Raw genomic sequence first — 25,346 nt, 5'->3', positions numbered from 1 at the left:
AGGTGCTGAGACCATCTTTGTATGAGCTGTTATCTTTAGGACTGGATATATTTCTTATAGCTCAGTGTGGCCTTGAGCTACCAGAGATACATCTACCTCTTCATCCTGAGTTTTGGGATTTAAGATGTGTGCCTGGCTTCTATGGCTTCTGGCTAACTTTGCTTTCTGAATCCTCAGGCGAGCTTTAACAAATCATAATACATAATACACTATTCCTTCTCCATCTCTGCCTCTCCATCCATGGACTTCAGGAAGGAGGAAGCAGAATCCTGTTTTTTTTGGATTGCCAACTTCCTCCTTAAAAAAAAAAAAAAAATCTGAAATTCCTTACATGGTTTCTCATTCACTTGACTCAGTAACGCCAGGGTTTGTTATCTTTTACTTAGCATACTACATTTGTTATGCCCTAAGCATTTCCCATCGATTCTATCATTTAACCCTCACAGCCACACTATGAGATAGTATCAGGAAACAGACTCCAAGAGGCTACCTGTTGAACTCAAGGTCATACATCTAATAAAAGGCATTCAGGAGTTTAACCCCTGTACTACAGAACCTTCCCAGGATGCTTTTGCTACTGAGTTTTTCTTTTTTCTTTCTTCTTCTTCTTTTTTTTTTTTTCTACTGAATTTTTCGTTGTAAATTTCTGGCATGTTTACCTTCGGTCTTAGAAAGACAACGCCCTAGCAAACAATAAAGTTCTCAAGGACGCCAACCAAGACCCAGACTTGACTGATAAAGACACTTCCGTCAGTAGAGCAGCAATCTGAAGTGGCTGCTGGGGCTCACAATCTCAGTTTTCAAACTGGGAGATCTTATCAGCGCAGCGACCCACTCTGCTCATGACTTTAGAGGAAATCGGCGGTCCACCGTGAAGAGTAGGAAGCTGTTCTTCCCTGGGGAACCCAGTTATCCTGGAGATGGAGGGGTTCCACATCTTACACAGAGACAAGCTGGTTCTCAAAGAACGCACACCACTGGTCATTCCCAGACGAGGGTCACAGAGCTAGTCTTATGGGGAGCAGCAGAGTCAGAACCCGCAGAGAAAAGCAGGCAGTCCCAGATTTAACGGGGTGTCCGAGTCTGTCCTTGGCCCTGTTCCTACCATCCCCAGGCCCCACGCCCGGCTCTCCCCGAACCACACCCACACACACACACATGCACACACACGTAGTCCCACTCGGGTTAGCCTGGAGACCCAGTGCTCCTGTCTCAGTCTGTGCCCGCCAGCTCTAAAGTTTCCTGCACTACCCCTATCCAGCCTGCCCTGTAGCTCCAAGCCCCTTCCTCAGATCCCAGAGCCCGCCTTCGCCCCGCCTGCCTCAGGTTCCAGGCCCCGCCCTCAGGCTCCTGGGTCCTCCCTTTCGCCTCCATCCTCGATTCCAGGCCCCGCCCTCTCCCGCCTGTCTCAGATTGCAGGCCCCGCCCTCTCCCGCCTGCCCCGATTGCAGGTCCCGCCCTCTCCCGCTTGCCCCGATTGCAGGCCCCGCCTCTCCCGCCTGTCTCAGATTTCAGGCCCCGCCCTCTCCCGCCTGTCTCAGATTGCAGGCCCCGCCCTCTCCTGCCTGCCCCGATTGCAGGCCCCGCCCTCTCCCGCCTGTCTCAGATTGCAGGCCCCGCCCTCTCCCGCCTGTCTCAGATTGCAGGCCCCGCCCTCTCCCGCCTGCTCTGATTGCAGGCCCCGCCCTCTCCCGCCTGCCCTGATTGCAGGCCCCGCCCTGTGCCAAGCCGGCAGTGACGTGTCGCGTCGCGTAGCCGCGGGATTCAAACTCCCGGAAGCGGTGTCCAGACTGGAGAGTTGCAGGGGGTCTGACGCAGCGACGCGAGCGCTGTGTTTGGTCTCAGGTACTGAGTGGCCCGGGCCTCGGCCGGGAGGGTAGAGAGGACGGCGGGGCCGCAGCCCCAGGGCTCGACAGGACCGCACAGGGGGCGGTGCCGGAGGGCAGGTCGCGGCTTCTGGACTCCGTCTCGGCTCGCTGAAACCCATGCTTGTTTCCGTCGACGTCGACCACCATCCTTTCGATTCATTTCGACTTGGCGGTATTTATCGCTTAGCAGAGAGAGGCCAGTGACCTGACGCAGGTCTCTGGTGCCTTCGGCCTTTGCTGTTAGCAAGCGCTTCTCTTTGCAGGTTTTATTTTCCTGTCTCTTTCCTGGCCTCCACATAGATAATTAGTGCGATTTACTGAATGGAAATACTTCTTTGGTCTCTTTCTTCAGCCCACTCAGAAATTTCCGAGCATCTGCCTTTAAGCTCTTGGATAACCAAAAAAAATAAAAGAAAATTAAAATACAGTTCTTTCGAACGATTATTGACTGGCAAAAATGTTGGGAGCAGGTATAACTGACTACTATGACTACTAGCCTGTGTATGTATGGCGAGGCCCTGACTGGAACTTTATGAGTGAGTGGAATAGGAAGTCCTGGGAAAGGAAGCCGGTAGAACTAGATGTGAGCAGGGCTGCAGGTGGGGAAGAATGGGCTAGGTCGGTCTAGACCAGAGTCAGGAACACGGGTCATTTAGGAGGCCTCTCCCAAAGTTCGGAAGCAAATGTCCTGAAGGTTCTTTGCAATGGTGTTGATCTATTCCTTCCTTGTCTCAATGACTTTAGGTAGTTTCTTTTCTAGTCCTCCTTGGTGACATCAGCAGAAGCACAGGGAGAGACTTTTGTAGTAGCAGGTCCTAAGACATAATTGCGTCTGCTTCAGTGGATTGTACCAGCTACCTTACTTAGTGTTTTGACGGGATAATGGGAAAAAATCGAGGCTGAATGCTTTGATGTGTATATAGAGAGAGCCTTTATTTTACTTAGCCTATACAGTTCTGTTATTTTTAGGCTGATTTCACACAGGATAACCTCACACTGACCACCCTAAGTATATCTCCCTGTTTTTTTGTTTGTTTTGGTTTTTCCAGACAGGGTTTCTCTTTGGCTTTGGAAGCTCTTGTAGACCAGGCTGACCTCGAACTCACAGATACCTGCCTGCCTCTGCCTCTCGATGCCTCCCAGCAGCGCTGGGATTAAAGGCATGCATCACCTGTTTTTATTGGCTGCTTTTATGGCTATGTTATTTCCCCTGATTGTTTTCAGTTTGAGAATGTGTGAATCTGTGGTTCTGTTGTTACATTGCTGTTGCCTGCCTCACTGTACTGAAGTCTTCCTGGCATCAGAGCCCGGTTGTCTTCTCCTCCTCCTGAGTTGTCTTCTCTTCCTCTGGTTGCTTTAACCCAGTTCTTATTAGTTTATCTGGTAAATAGGCTCTGTAGTAATTTGTTGTTGTTTGTTTAAACAGTTCTGTGCAGCCCAGCCTGCACAGATAGCAAATGAGACTATCTATCCTTGGCCTCCTCTCCTGGTCATCCTGCCTCCACTTCCTGAGTGTTGGGATTCAACACGCCTGGCTCTGTAGTAATCGTTGAATGCATAAATTAATGGTCTCATCTTCCTTTAGATTCCTTAGTCACACTGCCATCATTTTTATCACAGGACGTACAAGGTAGAAAAATGTTTGTTTTTTTAACCTATATGTACAGTACATTTTGTTATACATTTGCCTGCTAGAGTTTGTATTACACCTTTGCTTCTAAACTGTCATCTAGTATTGTTAGCAGATATGAAACTTGTTCTTATTTCATTTGGTTTCTTAATTCCTTTCATCCCCAAATTTCTGACTGTTGTACCTCTTTTTCTATAAACGTCTCATGTTGGATTTCCTCACTTCTTCCCACTGTCCTCTCAAAAGACTACTAAGATAGAGTTTAACTAGACACACCTTCTAAAACAGAGGACACATTAATGACTTATAATGCCCATAAGCTAGAATTTGATCACCACTGGCTTTTTTGTTCTTGGGTATAATCTCCTTGACCATGTAGTTTGGGAACCCTTCCATTAATTTGTAAACAAAAACTTTCTGTTAATTTACAGTTATTGCCAGGCAGAGTGGTGCAAGCCTATAACCCCAGTACCTAGGAGGCTGAAGCAGGAAGATTGTGATGTGAGTCCGATGCCATCCTGGTTACATAGTGAGTTTCAAACCAGCCTGGGCTGTATTAAAAGACCTACTCAAACAATAGCAAATATAAGTATACAAGTTGTCATATTTCTAGAAAGTAGATATTTCCCTTGTATCTACTACCTGAGATTTTTTTAAAAAAAGATTCATTAGAACATCCCAGAAATCTCCCTCGGTTTTCTTTCTGGATTCCACTGATTCAGATAAATCACTTCTATTTAGAGCAAAACAGGCGTAAGGCCTCTTCCAGGTCTGAAATACAAATGTTTAAACTTCAAGTGCAGCTGAATTTAAAATATTAATTAATCAGTTTATTTATTTTTCACAGATCATTTCAAAGATGTCTTCCAGAAGTCCCAAGGATTTAATTAAAAGCAAGTGGGGATCAAGGCCTAGCAGCTCCAAATCGGACACTGCATTAGAGAAATTTAAGGGAGAAATTGCAGCCTTTAAAACATCCCTGGATGAAATCACAAGTGGGAAAGGAAAAGTGACTGATAAGGACAGATGCAGACTTTTGGAGGTAAATGGTCACAGAGCCCTTTAAATGTGTACACATTCTAGAAAGCTTGGCTGGCGGATGCCGCATTCTCATTCCTTCTCTTGTCCCTGTTTGACCTGTTCTTTAGTTCTTGAGAGTTGATCTGGAATTGGAATCTTAGGTTCCTACTTTGACTTTAACAACCTTTAGATGTACTTTATTATTCTCTCTTTTAAAAGTTATTGAGTATGTGTTTTGAGGTTATCAGATACTAAGTTGTTTCAGAAATAAGACATTGTGATTAATAGTTTTGTACTTTTAGTATGATGCTGTGATCTTGTGATCTGTTTTTCCCCCTCACTGTAAAAAAGATTGACTTTATGTGTGCGAGTGTTTTCCCTGCTTGTATATATGTGTATCATATGTGTGCCTGGTGCCTGCAGAGGTCAGAAGATCCCCTGGAATTGGAGTTTGGATGGTTATAAGTGATGATAAGGGGTCTGGGAACTAAACATGATTCCTTTGCAAAAGCAGCAAGTACTCTCAGCTGCTGAGCCAACTCTTCAAACCCTCATACTTTTGTTGTTGTTTTGTTTTGCTTTTTCAGATAGGGTCTCACACAGCCCAGGTTGGTCTGGAACTTGAGTTAACTAAGTGAGAATGACTTGAAACTTCTGGTTCCCCTCCCTCCACATTAAAGTGCTATGATTATAGGCATGTGCCATTACACCTAACATATGTTTTCAAATATTGAAAACAAACTAATAAACTAATGTATTCATCATGTAACTTTGTTTGTTTTTTGAGACAGTTTCTCTGTAGCTTTGGAGCCTGCCCTAGAATTTGCTCTGTAGACCAGGCTTGCCTCAAACTCACAGACAAGAGATCTGACTGTTTCTGACTCCCGAACGTTGGGATTAAAGGCATGCATCATCACCACCTGGCATTAAACTTTTTGAAAGTTTATCTTACTTCTCTTAATACTCCTGATAAAAATGTGTTATACAATATCAGTCTGTTTTGTGTTATTACAAAATAGTGCTACAGACTGGGTATTGAGAGAGACAGAGATTGATTTACCTACAAAGTCCAAAAGCACAGAGTATCTGGTAAGGATCAAGCTGTGTTCTTGCATGTAAGAAGGCCAGGGCTGAATTCATTGTAACTGATAAGTGACTCGTGACAACCACATGAATCCACTTGAGGTCTGGCCCTCATGATCCCATTACGTCTGACACTGTTGCTTTGAGGGTTAAGTACATTTGAGGGTTCATACTTAAGCTGTAGCATGTTGTATTTAAGACTGTAAAACACACTGGCTTACCATTTATAATTTTTATTGACTATATAACTTGGAATTATATGTTCTGTTTCCATGCTTTTTGGGATGCTATGCCATTCTCTCTTTTTTTTTTAACTATAGTTGAAGAAAAATATTTTCTCAAATATTACATGATTTTATTTTATATTTGATAAGTTCACGAAATTAAAAAAAATATATAATCTATGCATTTAAGATACCTGAGTGGTTTATCCACTTCAAAGTACTAAATAGTATTGAGGTTTCCTTGTAAATGTTTAGAGACCCATTTCTTAACATTCATATTGGTGCCCTGTTGGCCTATTCATTCTGACAATTGTTTTTAATCACCTTTCTCTTGGCTCTTTGCTTTGTTTGCTGCAGCAATGTGACAAGCATTGATTTAGCCTCCTCCCACCACCACCCTTGAGGCAGATGGGTTTCCTCTCTGTCTGCCTTTTCTTCAGTGTGTGTATGTGCTAACTTGAACACAGCTGCCATGAATGTAAGGACTTTGTGTGTCTGTGAGCTGACACTGAGCTTCACCTTATTCTTTTGGTCCCGATGTCATAAAATCAAATTTGATGTGTAGTAAATACTTCATAAATGCTTACAGAAATACATTGTTTAGCTGGATGCTTGACCTGGCTGAGTTCTCAGATTCTTCTTAGTTTTTATTTAGAAAATTCAAGTTCTTGAAGCTGAGAGAGAGAAGAATGTTTATTACCTCACAGAGAAGGACAAAGAAATACAGAGACTCAAAGACCAGCTAAAGGCAAAATATAGTTCCTCCTCATTGCTCGAGCAGCTGGAAGAGAAGACAAAGGAGTGTGGGAAGAAGCAGCAACTGTTAGAGTCCTTATCCAAGGAGACAGATGTCCTGAAGAAGCAGTTGTCCGCCACGACGAAGAGACTTTCTGAACTGGAAAGCAAAGCCTGTACACTCCATCTGTCACAGGTCCTGAGACTTTCTTTAAACTCAGTTTTCCCCCTGTCTGTTACAATTTATAGTTCTTACGAAGAATGTGTTTTTTAATGTTTGTGAAGTGATGCACCTGCACCTGCAGATCACTTCCTTTTGGTTTTTCTAGTCTAGTCCTCTTCCATAAATAAAAACAATGTTCCCTGCACTCCCACACAATTGTTTCACCCAGATGGGTATTCAGAAGACAGTCCATGCTGTAACTACAATAGTCCAGAACGATTTTGCTGAGACTTTTTTCTATAGTTTGTATTATTAGGTTTAAGTTTTGGTTGGTTTTCCTATTTGAGATAAAGAGTTATACCAAATAGTTTTTCCTAAGTGCACATACAGTTTCTTTCCCTCTTGTTTGAGAGGAACTAAGTTTTGCCAGCTGAGTGATTCCCTTAGCTTCTCTGGAAGGACAGAGTGCTAGAGCTGGTCAGTGTCCTTTTATAAGCCTTGATTTCGAATCAGTAAAACCAGTGAAGAGCGCCTTGCAGGAAGCCTGGAATATACTGAGTGCTTACTTATTGATTCTTTTGACACGTGGTTATTACCAACAACTAGTAATACTGTACATAGAAGAATAAGTTTGAGTTGTAATTTCTCTGTGTTGTGATGCTGTTACTTTTCCTGTGACTGTGCTTAAGGAAGGAAGGTTTGTTCTAGTTTATAGTCTGAGGGGATCATTCCATCACCGTGGGGAGGGCATGGAAGCTGATGGAGAACAAAAAATGGAGTCCTGCCTATAAAACTTCAAGGCTGACGCTCATGACCCACTTCCTACAGCAAGACTCCATCCCTAAAGGTTTCCAGTCTTCCCAAACAGCCCTGATGTCCACACAGGTCTTCCCTTACAGTACTTAGAAAAACACCAAAATCCCCCCAAGTCCAGAAAGTAGGATTTTTAGAGTTTGCTCGGTAGTCCCGGATTATAGCCATTTGGTTTCCCTCTTTATCTCTATGGGAGAAAGAAGAAAGGCGAGCTATTATGAAATAGTTTTGAGTTCCATGAAATCTATTTGAAGAGTTACTTATTAATATTTTTAGTCTCCCAACTCTGAAACTTTTGAATGTTATCAAGTGGAAAATTTCACACACACAACCAGAATCCAGGCACACTATAAACATTTTGTCAAAGGTTATGTGTATATGAGACAAATAGCCTGACATTAGTAGCCAGCAGAATTTTGAATTCTAGGCTAGCCTGGTCTACAGAGTGAATTTTATGATAGCCAGGGCTACACAGAGAAACCCTGTCTTAAAAAAACAAACAAACAAACAAATGGAAAGATAAAATGAATTTCACATACATACAGAGTTTAGTCCCATCCCATTTTTGTTTAGGAATACTCTACCTATACTAAGACTTTATATTGAACAGTTTGGTGTATTTCTTTGAAATAGACTAGTTGTTTGACTCCTTTTGATGAAAACTCAGTGGTCTAGTTATATGTAGTAAAGGTTGTTTTGGGGATTGTGGGATCCAGAAGTCTCAGAGTAAAATTATATCTGAAGTGGTTCTCAACCTTCCTAATGCTTTAACCCTTTCATACGGGTCCTCATGTTGTGACCCCCCCCACAACCATAAAATTATTTTAGTTGCTACTTCATAACTAATGAGTCGTTATGTAAATATTTCTGGAGATAGAGATTTAGCAGATGGGTCGAGACCCACATGTTGAGAACTGTTGGCTTAGGAACATTACCTGTGAATTTAGTTCTGGCAGTAGTTAATCCCTTGGTAATTCTCACCTTAGTGGTTCACCAGTAGTACAAATGTGTGTTTGGGATGCTTTGAGAAGTATTTTGTATTTTTATGGAACTAAATATAATGAAACTTGTTAAGTGGATATTAACTAATATTGGGTTATTTACAGAGCATGCCTGCAAACTGCTTCAACTCATCAATGAGTAGTATTCACGAAAAGGAAATGCAGCTGAAAGATGTAAGTTTTTTGGGGGGAGGGTAAAGAGGATTAATTTATGTGTTCTTAAATTTCATAGAAATTGGAAGCATTAATGTTATGACGTAAAACAAATCTATTGAGGCTGGAGAGCTGAGTGTTCGAGATCATTGTCGAGTATCTGTAGACTAGAAAGTTCTGAAAGCGTCCAACTACCTTAGCATTCTTTTTCACATGAATCTAATTTGCCTAAATAGTTGCTTTTATTATAATGTAATTTATTTTAATTAATTTTCTTTTTTAATCTATTTGGTATGTATTCATTAATTATCTTCAAGTCTTTCTCTGAGAAGACTGGAAATGTTTTGTGTATACTCAGTAGTTCTCTAGAATTAGACATAAGGTTAGATGTATCAGAAAGCTTTATTATTACAAGCTTATAAATGGATAAGTAAGTTTTTCTAGAAATGAAAAAACTGAGGGCATAGGACTATTTGTATTTTTTTCAAGTTTTAGATTAAATATGTGAAGTAGAAAGTTGTTGATTTTATTTTTAGGTAACTAGGTAGCTATTCTGATTATAGAACTGTGTCTCTGGGTGTGTCTACACTTGATACTGATAAGCACATTCTTAAGACTCCTGTTTTATTTAATCTAGCAGGTATCCCTTGAAGTTTATTTGACTTACAAAAGAGGAATTTAAATATCTTGATTGCCTATACCTTATCAAAGTATTTACCTGGAGGTAGTTGAAATATATATATAATTTAAAAAATTATTAAATAGGGTTTATTTTAGTGTCATTTTACAGTGATTTTGGATCCTCTGTTTATACTAGTACCTACCAATTAGATGCCTGTGTTTAGGGAATTTACCTATACACCTTTCATTTTCTCATTGTGTCCTTCTGTCCTGCTGGATTTCCAGCCACTCCTTGAAAGGAATAGCCTTGTTGCTGAATGTTTTCTCAGGCTAGGAGCTCTGTTTACATGAGAAAGACTTACACAAATGCAGTAAATTCTAACTCAGTTCATCTGCAGGCTAAATCTAATCTCAGCTGTGCTCCTAAGGGTGTATGAAAATCTAGATGATTTTCTTGACATTTAGATTTAGGTTTAATGGTCTGGGCTGGGACTTCAGTGCTGCATTTCCTGCTTGCTTTAGCTGCTGGTCCCAGAGCACATTTGGATCATTCCTAACTTCTGAAGAGCTCCAGGCAGTTCAGCTCTTCTGGTTTCTTGATGATCTCTGCAAATCTTTGAGGAGGAGAAAATTGTAGTTGGGAGACTTGGAGAGCAGGAAAGAGACATCTCATCCCACTCACTCCTCATTCTACACTGGTGCGATCACCTCGTTAGAGCTTGGAAATTAATCCCATCTCAGAGTTCCCAGAGAAGTACGCATGTGTATTGTTTTGTTTGTTTTTTTCGAGACAGGGTTTTTCTGTATTGCTTTGGAGCCTGTCTTGGAACTAGTTCTGTAGACCAGGCTGGACTTTTGAACTCACAGAAATCTGCCTGCCTCTGCCTCCCAGGAGCTGGGATTGAAGGTGTAGGTCACCAGTGCTCAGCTGCATGTGTATGTTTTTTATTTTCCAGTCACCATTTAGATCTGTCAGACATTTTGAAATAATTACCTAGTAATAATTGTTAGATTTCTTAGGCATCTTAAAGATACGCAAAGGCAGAAGGGTCAGTGCATCTGACCTTAGGCAGGATCATGTTTATTGGTAGACACATAGCCAGGAGGCATGATCTCACCCATGAGGGTGGTTGAGCCATATGCCCCATAAAAATAGGGGGTACATCTTCTCCTTCTATCATCTCAGATTCAAAGAGGCTGCAGGGCCAGTGAAAGGTTCCCAGAGCTTTTAGCTATTGGTCAGTGGAGAATTCCAGGAGTTCTCAGCCAATCTTAGCCATTGGAAAGCTCTTGGAATCTTAGAGCAATATGGGGATTGCTAAACATAATTGGGGTTTCACCAAGTTAAGTCTAATGAATTACCTTGTCCCAGTGTTTTCTATGTGGCTTGCATGTTTTGGAAGTTGCAGAACTCACCCATGTGAGTGGTTATGCCAAACATCTCACAGCATGCGGGCCCATGGAAAATGGTAAGGATTGGAAATGACTACCATGAGTTTATTAACCACCCCCATCCCCACCCCCGCAGTTCCCTTCTGGAGTTGGGTTGCCTAGCTGGGAAGTATAGTCTGTGCAGGAAGCTATCAGTAATGCCATAAATGTTGTCAAATGTCAAAACTGTTACCATTTTTTTTTTTTACAACTACCAACTTAAAAACTAGCTGAAAATAGTAGGCATTTCATTACATTACAAAATTGGATTTTTAAATGACTTAGAAAAGGTATGTAATTTAATTTTTTTTTACTTTAGAAAAATATAAATTAATAGAAAAGTTCTACGAATGAGAATGAAACACGTATCACTTTTATACTTTGCCTAAATGTAATTTCATGACAATTTTTTTCCCCCTGAGATAGGGTTTTTCTGTGTAACAGCCCTAGCTGTTCTGGAACTAACTAGCTCTGTAGACCAGGCTGACCTTGAACTCACAGAGATCTGCCTGCCTCTGCTTTCCAGTGCTGGGATTAAGGTGTGTGACACCATTGCCTGGCTGTTTATGACATTTTTAATCTTGTTTTTGTAGTTTTTTTCCTTTTACCTTTCACTTACACAAATACACAAAGTTCTTCATTTTCTGAGCCATTTAAGAGGGAGCTGTACTTATCTGTAATTATCTAGCCCTGCCTACATATGCATTTCTTACATTTTACACAGGAACTTAGTAAATTTAACATAGACATAATACTCATAGCCTACCATTCCTAATCCAGTCTTACCAAATGAACTCACATATTTTATTCCAGTACAGCTTGCATTTTGAAATTTTTGTTCACAGAGTACTTAGCAGATCCTCACCAAAGGAGGAATGTACTTCATCATGCTCTTCACTTTTTTCCCCACCAAGACAGGGTTTCTCTGTGTAGCTTTGGAGCCTGTCCTGGAACTCACTGAGATCTGCTTGCCTCTGCCTCTCAAGTGCTGGGATTAAAGGTGTGTGCACCAACACCTGGATCACTTTTTTTTTTTAAAGGTAAATGTAAGTCATGCCTCCTGTATGCATAGATGACACAAAGCTAGAAGGAATAACTAATGTGATGATGTCTCTAAACATTCAAAGCCATGAATGTTTAGAGACATTCATCACAATGAGAGCTTTCTTGCTGGTCATTGATAGTATTAGAGAAGAAAGGGTAGATGCATAAAAGAACTGGAGAGGAAAACAATGTTTGGTTAGATGAGCATGGTGACTTAGATCTGTAATATTAGTGGCTTGAGGACATGAGATAGGAAGATTACAAGGTCAAAGGCTGCCCAGGCCACAATAGTGTGTTTAAGCTGGTGCAAGGCAAAGATAGGAGTAAGAAGAGCTTACTTTGTTACGTAACATTGCCATCGTGTGGCTTTTAAGAGCATTACCTCTTAATGCTTTAAAAAGATTTTTGTCTTTATTTATATATATGTGTACATATAAATAATATAAATACAATATGGGCAGTTCATTTAATGTTGCCCATTTGTTTTTAGGGTTCATCACTTGGTATTGGATAGCCAGTTAGGAGGCTCATCCTGGGAAAGACTGGTTCCTTGTCAACAATCATTAATTTCCTGTAACTGAAATCTTAAATATATTTTTAGTTCATATACTTGAGTAAAGTATCAACAGGTTCATTTGAAAAACATTGATGACTAATGTAGATTTTAATTATTTGTATTGCTACTTCTTAAAGATGGACAAGTATAAAGTTTGATAGAAAATTAGATATCTTTAATATGTAATATTGCAGTTTATAGGTAGTTAGATATACACATCTGCTCTCTTGGTTACATGGTATTCTTTGTTTTGTTTGTTTTTTCAAGACAGGGTTTCTCTGTGTTACATCCCTGGGTATTTGGGAATTCACTCTGTAGACCAGGCTGGCCTCCAACTCACAGAGATTCACCTGCCTCTGCCTCCCGTGTGCTGGAGTTAAAGGCATGTGCTACTAGACCTGGTAACACACAGTGTTAAATTTGAACATGAGCCAAAACTCTTCAGGACTCAATCCAGAGGAGGTTGACCATTGTGAAGGAATGTTACACTTTAAGGCATGCATTACCCAGAACATTTAACATGCACTTAGTATCAGGTTTGGATGTGCATGACCTTTTTGTACAAATAATTGTTTAGATTTATTTCTAGCCTCTCTGGATCATAGAACAAGAGGGGACAATTAATCTATTCTATTAGATTGAACAAGTAGATTGGAAGGAGTTGTAATGTTATTGTGTATTGCGTATTAGAATTTCTAGACTTTGTCCCCTTCCCCATTAACAGCAGGTTTGTAGTTTTCTCTAGCTAACACATAGTCTTCACTATATAGCCCTGGTTTGTCTCATACTCATAGAGATCCTCCTGCCTCTGACTCCCCAGTGCTAAGACTAAATGTGCACCACTACACCCAGCTGTTTAATTACTTAGAAACAAGGTTGTACCACATAGCCAACTCAGGGTCTTCCCTTAGACTCTATGGTGCCGGGGTTACAGGCTTCAGCCTGGCCCTTGTGTAGCTACTCACTTGAACATGCCCTATTTTCAGTAGCAAAACTGTCACCTTCCCTAGCAAAAAGGGGTGAAAGGTACCAAGGAGGAGTAGTATGTGTTTTGTAGGAATGGCTGGGCTGCCTGACAGACTCCTTTTGTTTTGATTTGGTTAAATTTTCAAGAGACGAGTAAAGGATAGAGACTTAGAGTCAAAACTCTTTCTAGAAGTGAGATTTGAACATGCTAGTTCACAGGCAATAATGTATAATAAACACAAAGTGAGCTGTGTATGGGAAGTAGCATACAGACAAAATTAATCCCCTGGAAACTGACTGTCATGTATTCTAAAGGGATAGTACATGCAGTGGCTGCCAGTAGGTATTGTATAAGCCATAAGATTTTGTATGTGTTGGAAAAGAGAATGTCATGGGGATTCCCCTTACACATTTTAAGGTCTGGGCTTTTTCTTATACTGTTGATTTTTTTCATTTACTGTAAGGCTCTGGAGAAAAATCAGCAGTGGCTTGTGTATGACCAGCAGCGAGAGGCCTACGTTAAAGGACTTTTAGCAAAGATCTTTGAGCTGGAGAAGAGAATAGAAACAGCCGCTACTTCACTCCCACAGCATATGAAAAAGACTGAATCAGAAGGTACTGAGCTACGAAAGTATTCTTCTGGGATAAGCCTGACATTTTCCAACAGGAGTGATTCATCAAATTTAGATTTTTTTTTTTTTTTTTTTTGGTAGATACATGTTAGGAAGTAAAATAACATCATGTCCTTTAAGCTTGAAGTGAGAAATAGCATTTGGCAAGTCTGTTTCCTTTCTCCTTGTTTTCAGATATGAGGCCACAGGTGAGGGAGTATCCATCACAGAGTTCTGAAGTCGTGGGGATTTTCCCCTACATGCACACCTTCCCCCTTTTTCAAAGTTCTTCTCAGCCCCTCCAGAGCTGACTTAGGCACGTTTCCTTTTTGGTGGGTAGATGGGTTGGATGATGAATTGAGATAAGGTTTTGTCACATAATCCTGGCTAGCCTGGTACTTAAAATTTAGCCCAGGCTAGCTTCCAATTCAGAGTAGTCCTCTTGTCTCAGTCTCCTGAGTGCTAGAATTATAGGTGGACATCAGTTGTCACTCTGTTTTGCTTGCCTTTGGCTTTTATATCAGCTCCAGGAGAAAGAACAGGCTATGTAGATGATGCCTTGACCATTTAATTCTGCTTGGAGTAGTTACCCATGATGCTGTCTCTCTGCCCAATGTTCTACAGTTTTCCTTACACTGATTTCCTGAGTTAGACAACACCTCTTAGGAGGTGGGTCCAGAAGGGTCTCAATTAACAGATAAAGAAATAGGCTCAACAGTAGTGAGCTAGGAAGAAAAGATCTATCATATATGTAACACACACACACACACACACACACACACACACACACACAAAATAATAATAAATGGCTCAGAGACTGATATTGAGGTTCAAACTTAAGGTTGAATATCAGAAAAGCAAAGCAGCCAGCCACTAGCTCTCACCTCTAGCTCAGGCTGAAGGGGCTGATTGATCTATGAATGAGCAGCTCTTCACTAAGTCTCAAACTGGTGCCTCTCCTCCGTGTGGCTGGAGAATGAATACCTCTACTGAGACCTTGCTGCTGTCTTACATACTTCCCTGATGTTGGGATTAAAAATGTGAGCTATAATTCTCTTTTAGACTGACTCACTCTTGTGTAGATCTGGGTGGCCTTGGACTCAGAGATCTGTTTCTCTTAATCCTGAGTCCTAGGATTAAAGGTGTGTACCATAGCTTGAGGCTGACTTTGCTTTTCTGAATCTTTAGTCAATCAAGCTTTAATAAATCGTAAATAATATATATCACTACACATCTCAAATGCCAGTCACAGCCCCCACCTCTTGACTTCATTTTATAAGCTGAAGAAATGTTGAGGTCTCATTTGTAGGAATATGTTTGGAGGTTTAATTTCTTGGAATATTACAAAATGCATTGTGTCTTAATGTTGTTTGTTACAGGTTATCATAGAGAGGAGAAACAAAAATATGATCATCTATTGGAAAGTGCCAAAAAAGATCTTGAAGTCGAACGACAAACCATAACTCAGTTGCGTTCAGAACTTGATGAATTTAGAAGAAAATATGAAGAAACTCAAAAAGAGGTTGACGATTTAAATCAGCTATTGAGTTCGCAACGAAAGGCAGACATACAACACCTGGAAGAGGATAGACATAAGACAGAGAAGATCCAGAAACTCAGGGAAGAGAGCAGTATCTTCAAGGGGAAACTGGAAGAGGAGAGGAAAAAGTCTGAAGAGCTCTTATCTCAGGTGAGCCAGCCTCTGAGCTCTCTGTTCTTCACACTTCCACCGAGGGTCAGGGAGCCCAGAGCACTGGGGAGCCAGCAAGGAGCAGAACAGTCCCTGCCTCCTTTGGGCATTCATAGTGTAGCAGGAGGCAGACCATGAGTTATTACCCAAGTCAATGGTGATGTGAGATGAAGAAACAGGGTCTGTGGCGGCCTCATTCATGGAAGTGATGGTGTTTAGAGACTTGATGGTGGGATCCTGCACAGTGACTCTGGGAGTTCCCCTTCAGTGGAGAACATCACATGAGTGAAGAGGTAGATTATGTGGGAAGTAAAGGCAGTGTGTTCAGATGAATTCCCAGAGCACCTTAGAAAGAACATAGAAACCCATAGAACAGTGTTTGGAATTCACACCTGGACTCTAGACTACATGGCCTGCAGCAAATCAACTGTCTTCTGATTCACACAGCATTCACTAGTCAAATGAATAATAATCTCTACTTGCCTCAGAAGGCTGTTGTATGGGGCAACTGAGCAATATGAAAGCGCTTCGTAAACTCAGTAGATGCCAGTGGAGGTTGTTGCTACAATCATTGTAATTTTTAATATCCTGCAGAAGTTGAGAGCTGAGGAAGAGTCAGTAATCCTAATATTTTCTTCCTTCTTGTTCACATTGCTAACTTTGACCTCTAAGTGTGAGTGGTGACATTTTGGAAAGGTTAAATAAAAATAAGTAAATTTTGCTCTAGCTCTGTATGTAGATGAGGCACACCCTCTTTGTTATCCTGCTCTGAAACAATGGCTGATAGCAAAACCTCCAGGAAAGGGGGGGGGGTGGCCACACAGAGCTGTGTCCATCACTCTGTCTGGCTTCTCAGGGAACTCAGGATGATACTGCTCATCCTGCTTAAGCAGAAGGCCGCAGATAGCCAGCTGCAATGAGTCATCCGCTCAGTAGGCGTTGTCCTGGTTAGAGGTGGGACTTTCGATGTAGGTTTCTTGTCTGCCCTAGTGAGAACAGGCAGATGAGGTAATGCCCGTTCTCTTTGTATCCTCCAGGTCCGCATTCTCTACGAGTCTCTGTTAAAGCACCAAGAGGAACAGACCAGGGTAGCTCTGCTGGAGCAGCAGGTACTTCTGTGGATGCTTGAAAGTTCATTGAGCTGCTAAAACTTCCTCTGGTATTTATACTGTTCTGTGGAGAACTATTTGAAAGTTGTAAAATGCAATGTTTTAAAAGACTAACACACATGTTTTCTTAGAGACTGTACCATTCACGTATTCTGAAACTGTTCTTAGGCTCAACCGATTCAGAGGCATGGTGGGAGCTTTTCTGAAAGCTTGGCTTTGGCAAATGTGGCTCTCCCATGACTGTAGTTTCTATTCTACCCTTATAGGATCTCTCACTAAGTACCCTGTGAGTTCAAGCAGAGTGGATGCCATTCATTCTCAGAATGTATAGTAGAATTTCTTAATGTATTTCAAAATAGAGAGTGGCTATCTCCCATCCCCCACCAAAAATTCTAAGAATGTGATGGAATAACTCTAACCAGTAACTTCTTAAGCTGCCCTCCACTCATCAATACCTTAGGTTTTGGTTTGCTAGTTCATAAACCAGCTCTTTAGCCATAAACTTCATTTACTAATAATTTTACTGTTATTTTTTTTTTTTTTTTTTTTTTTTTTTTGAGATGAGGTTTCTCTGTACAATAAACTCTAGCTATCCTGGAACTAGCTCTGTAGATCAGGCTGGCTTCAAACTCATAGATCTGCCTGCCTCTGCCCCTCAGCACTAAAGGTGTGTGCCACCACTACCTGGTCATTTGCTAATTAATAATCTTGCTGTGCTCAGATGAGTTCTTGATAAGCAGACTCAGCAAGTATTCTCTTGTACTGATGAAGTCAAAGTATTCAGTGATGAGAACTGGGTAGGATCTACCAGCTCTAACTGCTTTGTCTTGACATATTCCAGATGCAGGCATGTACTCTAGACTTTGAAAATGAAAAACTTGACCGCCAGAATATGCAGCACCAACTATATGTGATTCTTAAGGAACTCCGAAAAGCAAGAAGTCAAATAACACAGTTGGAATCCTTGGTAAGTTTTGAGTGGCTAATAAAAGTTATCCTTCATTCTTTTTTTGCTACCTCCCCATTGATGAGTCAGCTCAGTTCTCTGATCAGTAGTTGCCCCCTATGTGACGCCTAACCTTACGTCAATCTAGGACTCAGAAGGAGGGGCGTTATGATACTTTTGCTCATAGTTACTATACTGGTGTCTCCCAACCAAGCTGACTGCTACCATTCTAGAGCTGTCCAACAGTGCCTTGCATAAAAGGCAGAAAGTAGGAAATAGAGCATCGTGGCATTCTTTTTTTCATATTTCTAATGAATTTTAGTGCATTTATGTGTCTGTGAATGTGCCCAGAAGTCCCTCCCATTAGTGCACATTCATATATTGTCCTAGAACTGCAGAATACTTGGAAATGGGGAAATAGTGTAAATATAAGTTATAATTTCTAAGGGGGGGGGAAGCAATTGTTAAAGTAACAATTTGTATGCTATTAAAATAAATATCTTTGACAGGTGGTGTTGGTACACGCCATTAGTCACAGCACTCAGGAGGCAGAGGCAGGCAGGCAGATCTTTGAGTTCAAGGCCAAGCTCCAAAGCTACACAGAGAAACCCTATCTTGAAAAACCACCAGATAAATAAATACATACATATCTTCATAATGTGCTATAAAATATGAATGTTTAAGCTTTCTTGACTATTCTAAATTCTATTTTTAAAAAAATGAAGCAGGAGAGTCTCAAAGGTATGTAGCATTTTGTTCATCTGTGTATATAACCTATCTGAGCTACTGGAATTCTCTGCTGCTCTCTATTCTGTGTAGAGTTTTGTTGCTGCTCTCTCTCTCTTTGCATCATGGTTTCACTCTCCAGGGTGTGAAACACTCCCCAGTGAACATCTCCATCTTCCCACTTCAACCTCCTGGGTGCTGGGAACTTTGCACTTCTTTATTCCTTAAGTTACTTCTGTTTTTACAATACTGGCAAATATATACACGCTCTTGAAAATGTCATGAGGAATCCCATTTTGTACACAATTTTAAAAAGGGATAGTCTTCCCTTTACATTTGACTCTATGCCTGTTAGCAAAGCCTATCTTTATGAGCACTAACTCACTACTTTCCTGAATAATTAATATAATATCCATCTTATTTATGACTGCCTCAAATGTTACCATTAGAATAATAATGAGCAGAAATCCAAAATAAGCTGTCTGTAGGGCTGAAGCATGCAGAGATGCACAAAGCAGTTAAAGCTGCTGAACACTATATTATGCTCAAACGTGTGCATTTGAAATTTGTTCTGCAGAAGCAGCTTCATGGCTTTGCCTTCACAGAGCAGTCATTCCCACTCCAGAGAGAGCCTGAAAACAGAATGAAAGGTACCTCACCCAGAAGTCCCACTGCTGCACTCAACGAAAGCCTGGTGGAATGTCCCAAGTGCAGTGTACAGTACCCAGCCAACGAACATCGAGACCTGCTTGTCCATGTTGAATACTGCACGAAGTAGCAGGACCGTACTTGCCTTTGCACTGAAAAAGTCCGCACTGTATCCTGTTTGTTTATGGGCACTTTGAATCACAGATTACATCTCTTGCACAAGAAGCTCCCTGTCTGCCCTTGGCACTCTGGTGTATGAGGGCATCCTTGTTTTTCTGGCCACTTTGCATTTTCCTTGGTAGTGATATCTCCCTTAGCTGCTTCAACATGAGGCTGCAGTGAGCAGTGGGTACCCCGAGTACTAGCACTTCATACTGTTTTTCTAACAAGCACTTACTTCATACTGTTCTAGTACCTGGTGAACAAGAGCTATTTGGGTCATTGATTATGGCTTAAAGCTGTGACCAGGAAGCAGATATTTTATGCTTTGGGGTTTTAAGAGAAGGTAATTAAGTATGGCTCTCACTGTGCTGATATTTTTTTCATGTAAGTGCTTAGTATACTACACTCCACTTTGCTACCTCTTCCTATTGTCGAATGGTTACTAGGAAAGCTGGGGAGTTTTGTAATCTTTATTGCTGTTAACTCTTCTAAGCACAAAGCAGGTTTTGTTTGAAGAATGCCTTTAAGTAGCTGCACATTTTCACTTGTATTATCTGACCATAACTTTGACTTAAATTTCATCAGCACAGATCGGTTCCCTAAAATGCCAAAATGAATAAAACTTTAACAAAGCTATCTTGCCTCCTCATTCATTTGGCAGGTATTTTTATTATATCTTGGTGAGTTTTTGTTTTTTGGCCTTTTCAAAGTTGGCTGAGCAGTGTAATTATCAGATATTGTTTTCTGAATAGATATTTTTATATATGCGTTATGTAAGCCAAAAGTTGTTCTCTTTAAATTTTCTAACATGCTTAAACCCGGGCTACTATCAGCAATATGAAGGAGGAAATAATAAAACTATTTAATAATTTTACCTTGTCTGCTTTGTATATGTGTCCCTATATAGTCTTCAGATCTCTAGTCACAGAGCGGTGTTGGGGGTTCTCGATTGACACACGTGGGTGACAGGAACTGAGAGACCCCAGAGTTATGCTGTGAGGGAGGAGGAATAGTGGAGATGCCTCTGCCAAACAGGTCGCAGCTCTTAATGATACTTTCCTGAGCTGTTGGTTACAAAGGCAAAGCAGCAAGTCTGAAGGTATATGTGATTTTTGGCTTTTGAATTTAGGGGGCAGAAAAATTGTATAGATCTGTTAATGTTAAAAAAAAGAAAAGAAAAAAAAAAAAAGCCTTGGTGTTAGTAATCCCAGATGCCTAGTATCTTCAACTGCAATTGGACAAAAGATGAAGGATACTTTTCATTTAGGTAGCTCTTACTTTGACCCACAGTGCTATGTTAGAGGCAACAGTATTTAATTCTAAATGTGTGCTATAAGAACAATTTTCCCTTCGCAGCTTTTCAGTAAGCCAGGCATTAGATACAGATTATAGATACCGAGAATGGCTTGTCCATACAGTGGGTAATGGCTTGTCCATTCCAAAGTAGAGATCAAGCCTTTGGTCTTTGCCTGTTTGGGCAGAAGTTAGGGCTGGCAGCCCCTCTGATCTGGCATTCCCTGAATCTGACTCCTGGGGTACAGTTCTGTGGTTCACTAGAGAGCTGGAGCCGGGTGCTTCCCCTGTGTGCTTCAGGCACCATCGGGACACAAGTATAAAGCGTACTTTGGGAAGATGTCAAGAAAATGGAACAGTTCTGAAGTAAGTGTTCTCCATATTTGGCTCTTTTACGTATTTTCATCTGTAAATGTTTAGGACAGGAAGAGTTATTTTTCCTGGATCATGTTACAGACGCAAGGGTCAGTCAAGCAATCAAGACCTGAAAACTCTTGCTGGGCGTTGGTGGTGCACACCTTTAATCCCAGCACTTGGGAGGCAGAGGCAGGTGGGTCTCTGTGAGTCCAGCCTGGTTTACAGAGCCAGTTCCAGGACAGCCAAGGCTACACAGAGAAATCTGCCTTGAAAAACAAAGACCTGAAAACCCTTGAAGAGTCAAATACATTCTTCGCTGTCTTCCTTTTTTTTATGGCATACAGCCACCCATGCTAAGGCCATGGTTGGTTCTGCAGGACAGTATAAAATTATGCTGCACCGGAAGCTGCTGGATGTTTAATACTTATTCCTAATTGCAGTTCTGTGAAGTATGTTCTAATACCAGTACCATGTGCAGATAAAAATGTGCACCTCGGTCATCACTAATGTATGGGAAGCAAGGTGTGCACACATGTGGTCCTAACACACAGGATGCTGATTTAGGAGACCTGAGTTCCAGGCCAGTCACTACATAGCAAGACTTATCCAAATAACAAAAGACAAAAAAAAAAAAGCCCCACAGAAAAACAATATTTTATGCATAATATGTACAAATTAAGGAGGTTTTAAAATAATATTTTTATCTTTGAGCGTTTTCTGGCATGGATATCTGTGCATGCTTACAGTGCCCACAGAGACCAGAAGAGGGCATCAGATCCCCTGGGACTGGAATTTCAGAGGGTTGTAAGGTGCCATGTAGTTGGGCAATTGAACCTGGGTCCTCTGGAAGGGCAGCCAGTGCTCTTAACCATAGAGCCATCTCCCCATTTACCAAATTAATGAGTTTTGGCATATGCATCCTTTTAACTATCAGCTAAATAGACATACAGACCACAGTACCGCTCCTAAAAGTTCCTTTATTCCAGTTCCAGTGCAGAATCCCTTCCTCACAGAAGCAGTCTTGTATCTGTTACCATGCATTGGTTTTATAAGGTCTTGTTCACATATATGCCATATTGGATCTTTCTTCTTTGACTCATTAGTGCCTTCAAACTCGTCCATATTTTTATGTTTTAAATTTTCAATACTTCTTTAAAAATGATAAGTTAGCATATAAGCAATGGGTTCCATTATAGTATCTTTATATATAAGTATCTTGCTACTTCTTTTTTTTTTTTTTTTTTTTTTTTTTTTTTTTGTCATTTATTTCTTGCTGACCTTTGCTTTCATCCACATGCATTGCATTATTCTCTCTTTTCATTCTTAAGATATGAAGAATGGTGGTGCTACACACCTTTGATCTCAGTACTTGGGAGGCAGAGGCAGGCAGATCTCTGAGTTTGCGGCCAGCCTGGTCTACAGAGTTAGTTCCAGGACAGCTAGGACTGTCACACCGAGAAACCCTGTCCCCCACCACCACCAAAAAAATAAGGTTACTTTTCTCCTTTTTCATGATGACCTGCACCCTGCACATGTGACGTACACATTCACACACAAATACATTCACAAATACATGTACAGTTTGTTTTTTAAATAACTGAATAACATTCCATTTTATAAACACTACATTTCTATTAATTTGTACTCCTCTTGGTAGGACTTTGCATTGTATCTTGCATGAGTATGGGTATTTGCTTGCTTGTTAGTTCTGGTGGTGTGGGACCCAAACCCAGAGCCTTATGCCTGCTATGTATGTGCATTATTGCTGAGCTACACCGCTTAATCCTCTTATGCAAATATTTTTGAGGGCCTATCTTTTCATTTCCATTAGGGGGATGTTTACAATGGGTCACAATAGGTAATGTTTATCCTTACTGACAACTATCCAACAGTATTTTTTCAGTGACTAAAGGAATTCTTGTTTCTAATGAGCCTCCACAGGGTCAGTGACCTCTGCAACAACTTTGCTATAAATACACACTGATTTCTTAATGTCTTGACATAGGTGAAAACCTGAGGCCCAGAGGCAACTCCCGGTCGTCAGGGTCAGGCTGTGTCCAACTGTCTGTTCTGTCTTACCCCAACTACATTTTAAAGTGGAGAATTGCAATACCTGCTTCTCAGGGGCCTGATGGGCAATGAGATAGGGCAGCTGCTACAGTGCATGTTCTCACAGGAGAGCTGTTTGTCCAAGAACGGTGAATACAGTATGGCCATATTAGTTACTTTCTGGTGCTATAATGCAATAGCATGACTAAGGCAACTTCTAGAAGGCAGTTTATTTTTGCTTATAGTTCCAGAGGGACGAGTTCATCATGGCGGGCTGGCAGGTCAGGAAGCTGACAGTTCACATCCTACCCACAAGCACAAAGCAGAGAGCAAACTGGAAGTGGAGCAGTGCTATAAGCTCCCAAAGCCACGCCCTCCCGCAAGGTCCTACCTCCCCTAACAGTGCCACCAGCAAGGGACCAAACATCCAAACACTGCAGCCTGTGGTTTCTCATCAAAGCCACCACTATGGCTTAACTTGGAGATTTTTCTGAGAAAAAACCTGAAATTTGAAAATATGAAACCTCCAACAAAACAAAAAAACCCTTGCATTTTGCTACTTTCAAAGAGTGACTTGCCTGCAATGGGAAGGAAGCCAAGGACAGGACAGGGTTCTTGCCTGCCATGTGAGCATCGAGGTTTCCTTTTGTCCACCTGAGTTCAACAGGTGCTGTTTGAGCGACAAGGCAAATAGAACCCTCCCTAACCTCCCTGCCACCTGCCATCTGGCTACTCTTAATGGCTACATCTCTGGACAGAGCTGACTTAGCAGCCAGCATTTCCTGATTGCCTTCTGTTCCCCCAGTCCCACACAGAAGGAAGGTCCGCAGTGGGAGGAACTGGCTTCAAGACCATCTACTTAACATTTTTGGGTCCAGGAAATGCCCTCAGAGCCTCTTGTAAATGTGATCCTAGGCCTCCAGATCTCCATCTGAATATTTGGAAGAGTGTATACTTAAGCTCTCTGGGGCATTCTGGGCATTACTGATTGGAACTGATCCAACTAGTGGCACAACAGATCCCAGAGATGGAGTTACTTACCCAAGGTCACATAGCAGGTTTGTAGAAGAGGGAAGAACCAAGGTTCTTCAAGGTAGGAGCTGTCCTACTTACTGTCTGGCCTTATGTGTTATGATTCCAGTGAAGTTATTCTGTTGGCGATCCCTAGTATTTTGTTTTCCTAAGTCAGATCTACTTATTTGTGGGCCTCACTCCAATTTCGCCTTTGTGCTCTAGTGATGTTGGTTCTGGATGGTTGAATGAGAAATACCAGGCTGGCATTCAAGAGAAGTCTGTCTGCTTCTAGTGCAAATGCTCAAATAAGGCTGGGAGGTCAAGGACCAAGGACAAGGTTTACATAGAGTGAGCCGAGAGGACAAAGCTCCAAGATTGTCCCATAGTCCTGAAAAAGTCGAGTCCCCAAAGAACCAAACTCACTTAATGTCACCCAAACCAAACAACCGGAGAAGGAACAACGTAAGGTGCCAGAAGGAACAGGTTGGCATCTGACAGTGACCTTCACTCTCCCTACTTCCCGGCTCACTCACTCAGCAGCTCTCACAGGTAAGCTCCCTGCCATAGTGTGGGTCTGAACTGGGCCAGAAAGGTGATGCTGCATTAAAGGGCTGGTCCTCAGGGTGTCACTATTGGGAGGGGGTGTAGAACCTTCAAAGGACAGTTTTGTGAGAGGTCTTCAGATGTTCTGGGCATCTTCTTGAAGGGGATTGTGGGACTGTGGTCTTCACTTGTTTCTGGGCTCCCAGCTATGCACACACCCCAAAGAAGCAGGGCTCACCAATCATGACTGAAACACCCAGAATAAAACTGCCTTTATGAGTTGAGCTTAGCCATTTTTTTTCTAGTGACCAAAAGCTGCCATATATTTCCTGAAGAATCTTACCTGTTTCAGAGACTACCAAACCAAGGCCTCATCACTTGACCAGCAAATGCTTAACCATCTACAGCAGATTAGGTGCCTTACAGCTGTAGAGGCGCCTAGAGTGCCCCATCTGACATCTCCCCAAGGTTGGGAGACTATAGACTTCCCAAACCAGGTGATGGCCGATTTATTAGGGAAGCACACTCTTTAAGTAAGAATCATGTTTGTTGTTACAAGAGAACAGCTAAGCAGAGGTTAAAGAAAACATGGCTTGTGTTATATTGGTGACTTTCTGATATCAAGGTCTGAGGGGAAGGGCAATAGTTTTGACCCGGATTCTGACAGTAGAGGGCATTTCCTAGTGTCTTAATGCTGGGAGCCACGTAGTCTTATATATATATATATATATATATATATATATATATATATATATATATGTGGAAGGCAAACTTAAATGTTGATCTTGTTATATGGGAAAATAAATTAGCTGGGGTTTTGTGGAAACATCACTTGGCTGTTTCAGTCACAATGTATGCTAATGGACATGAGCCACCTTGTAAGGAAGACA

General features: G+C 41.4%; 1 protein-coding gene across 2 annotated transcripts; it reads left to right on the top strand.

The window, feature by feature from the left end:
• Window positions 1–1,728: 1,728 nt before the first annotated feature.
• Window positions 1,729–19,263, top strand: Cep55 (centrosomal protein 55). 2 transcript variants are annotated; one of them, XM_051199829.1, is made up of 9 exons: window positions 1,729–1,845; window positions 4,346–4,540; window positions 6,481–6,756; window positions 8,643–8,711; window positions 13,773–13,923; window positions 15,299–15,609; window positions 16,647–16,718; window positions 17,560–17,685; window positions 18,968–19,263. In XM_051199829.1, exons 2-9 carry the CDS (start codon window positions 4,358–4,360, stop codon window positions 19,166–19,168), a joined length of 1,389 nt encoding a protein of 462 aa, XP_051055786.1. In that variant the 5' UTR covers window positions 1,729–1,845; window positions 4,346–4,357; the 3' UTR covers window positions 19,169–19,263. The 2 variants fall into 2 exon arrangements, with proteins under 2 accessions (XP_051055786.1, XP_051055785.1); XM_051199828.1 differs by lacking the exon at window positions 1,729–1,845 and adding an exon at window positions 2,002–2,040.
• The last annotated feature ends 6,083 nt before the right edge of the window (window positions 19,264–25,346 follow it).

This window comes from Phodopus roborovskii, unplaced genomic scaffold, assembly GCF_943737965.1.
Source record: "Phodopus roborovskii unplaced genomic scaffold, PHOROB, whole genome shotgun sequence".
Classification (NCBI taxonomy): Eukaryota; Metazoa; Chordata; class Mammalia; order Rodentia; family Cricetidae; genus Phodopus; species Phodopus roborovskii.
The sequence above is the reverse complement of the archived record's forward strand: the minus strand, read 5'-3'. Positions and strand labels throughout refer to the sequence as shown.

Excerpts from the sequence above, each read along its gene's own strand:
- Cep55 (XM_051199829.1), top strand. The coding sequence starts at position 4,358 with ATGTCTTCCAGAAGTCCCAAGGATTTAATTAAAAGCAAGTGGGGATCA. Across the intron at positions 4,541-6,480 it reads ACAGATGCAGACTTTTGGAG|AAAATTCAAGTTCTTGAAGC; the intron begins GTAAATGGTCAC and ends GTTTTTATTTAG. Across the intron at positions 17,686-18,967 it reads TAACACAGTTGGAATCCTTG|AAGCAGCTTCATGGCTTTGC; the intron begins GTAAGTTTTGAG and ends TTTGTTCTGCAG.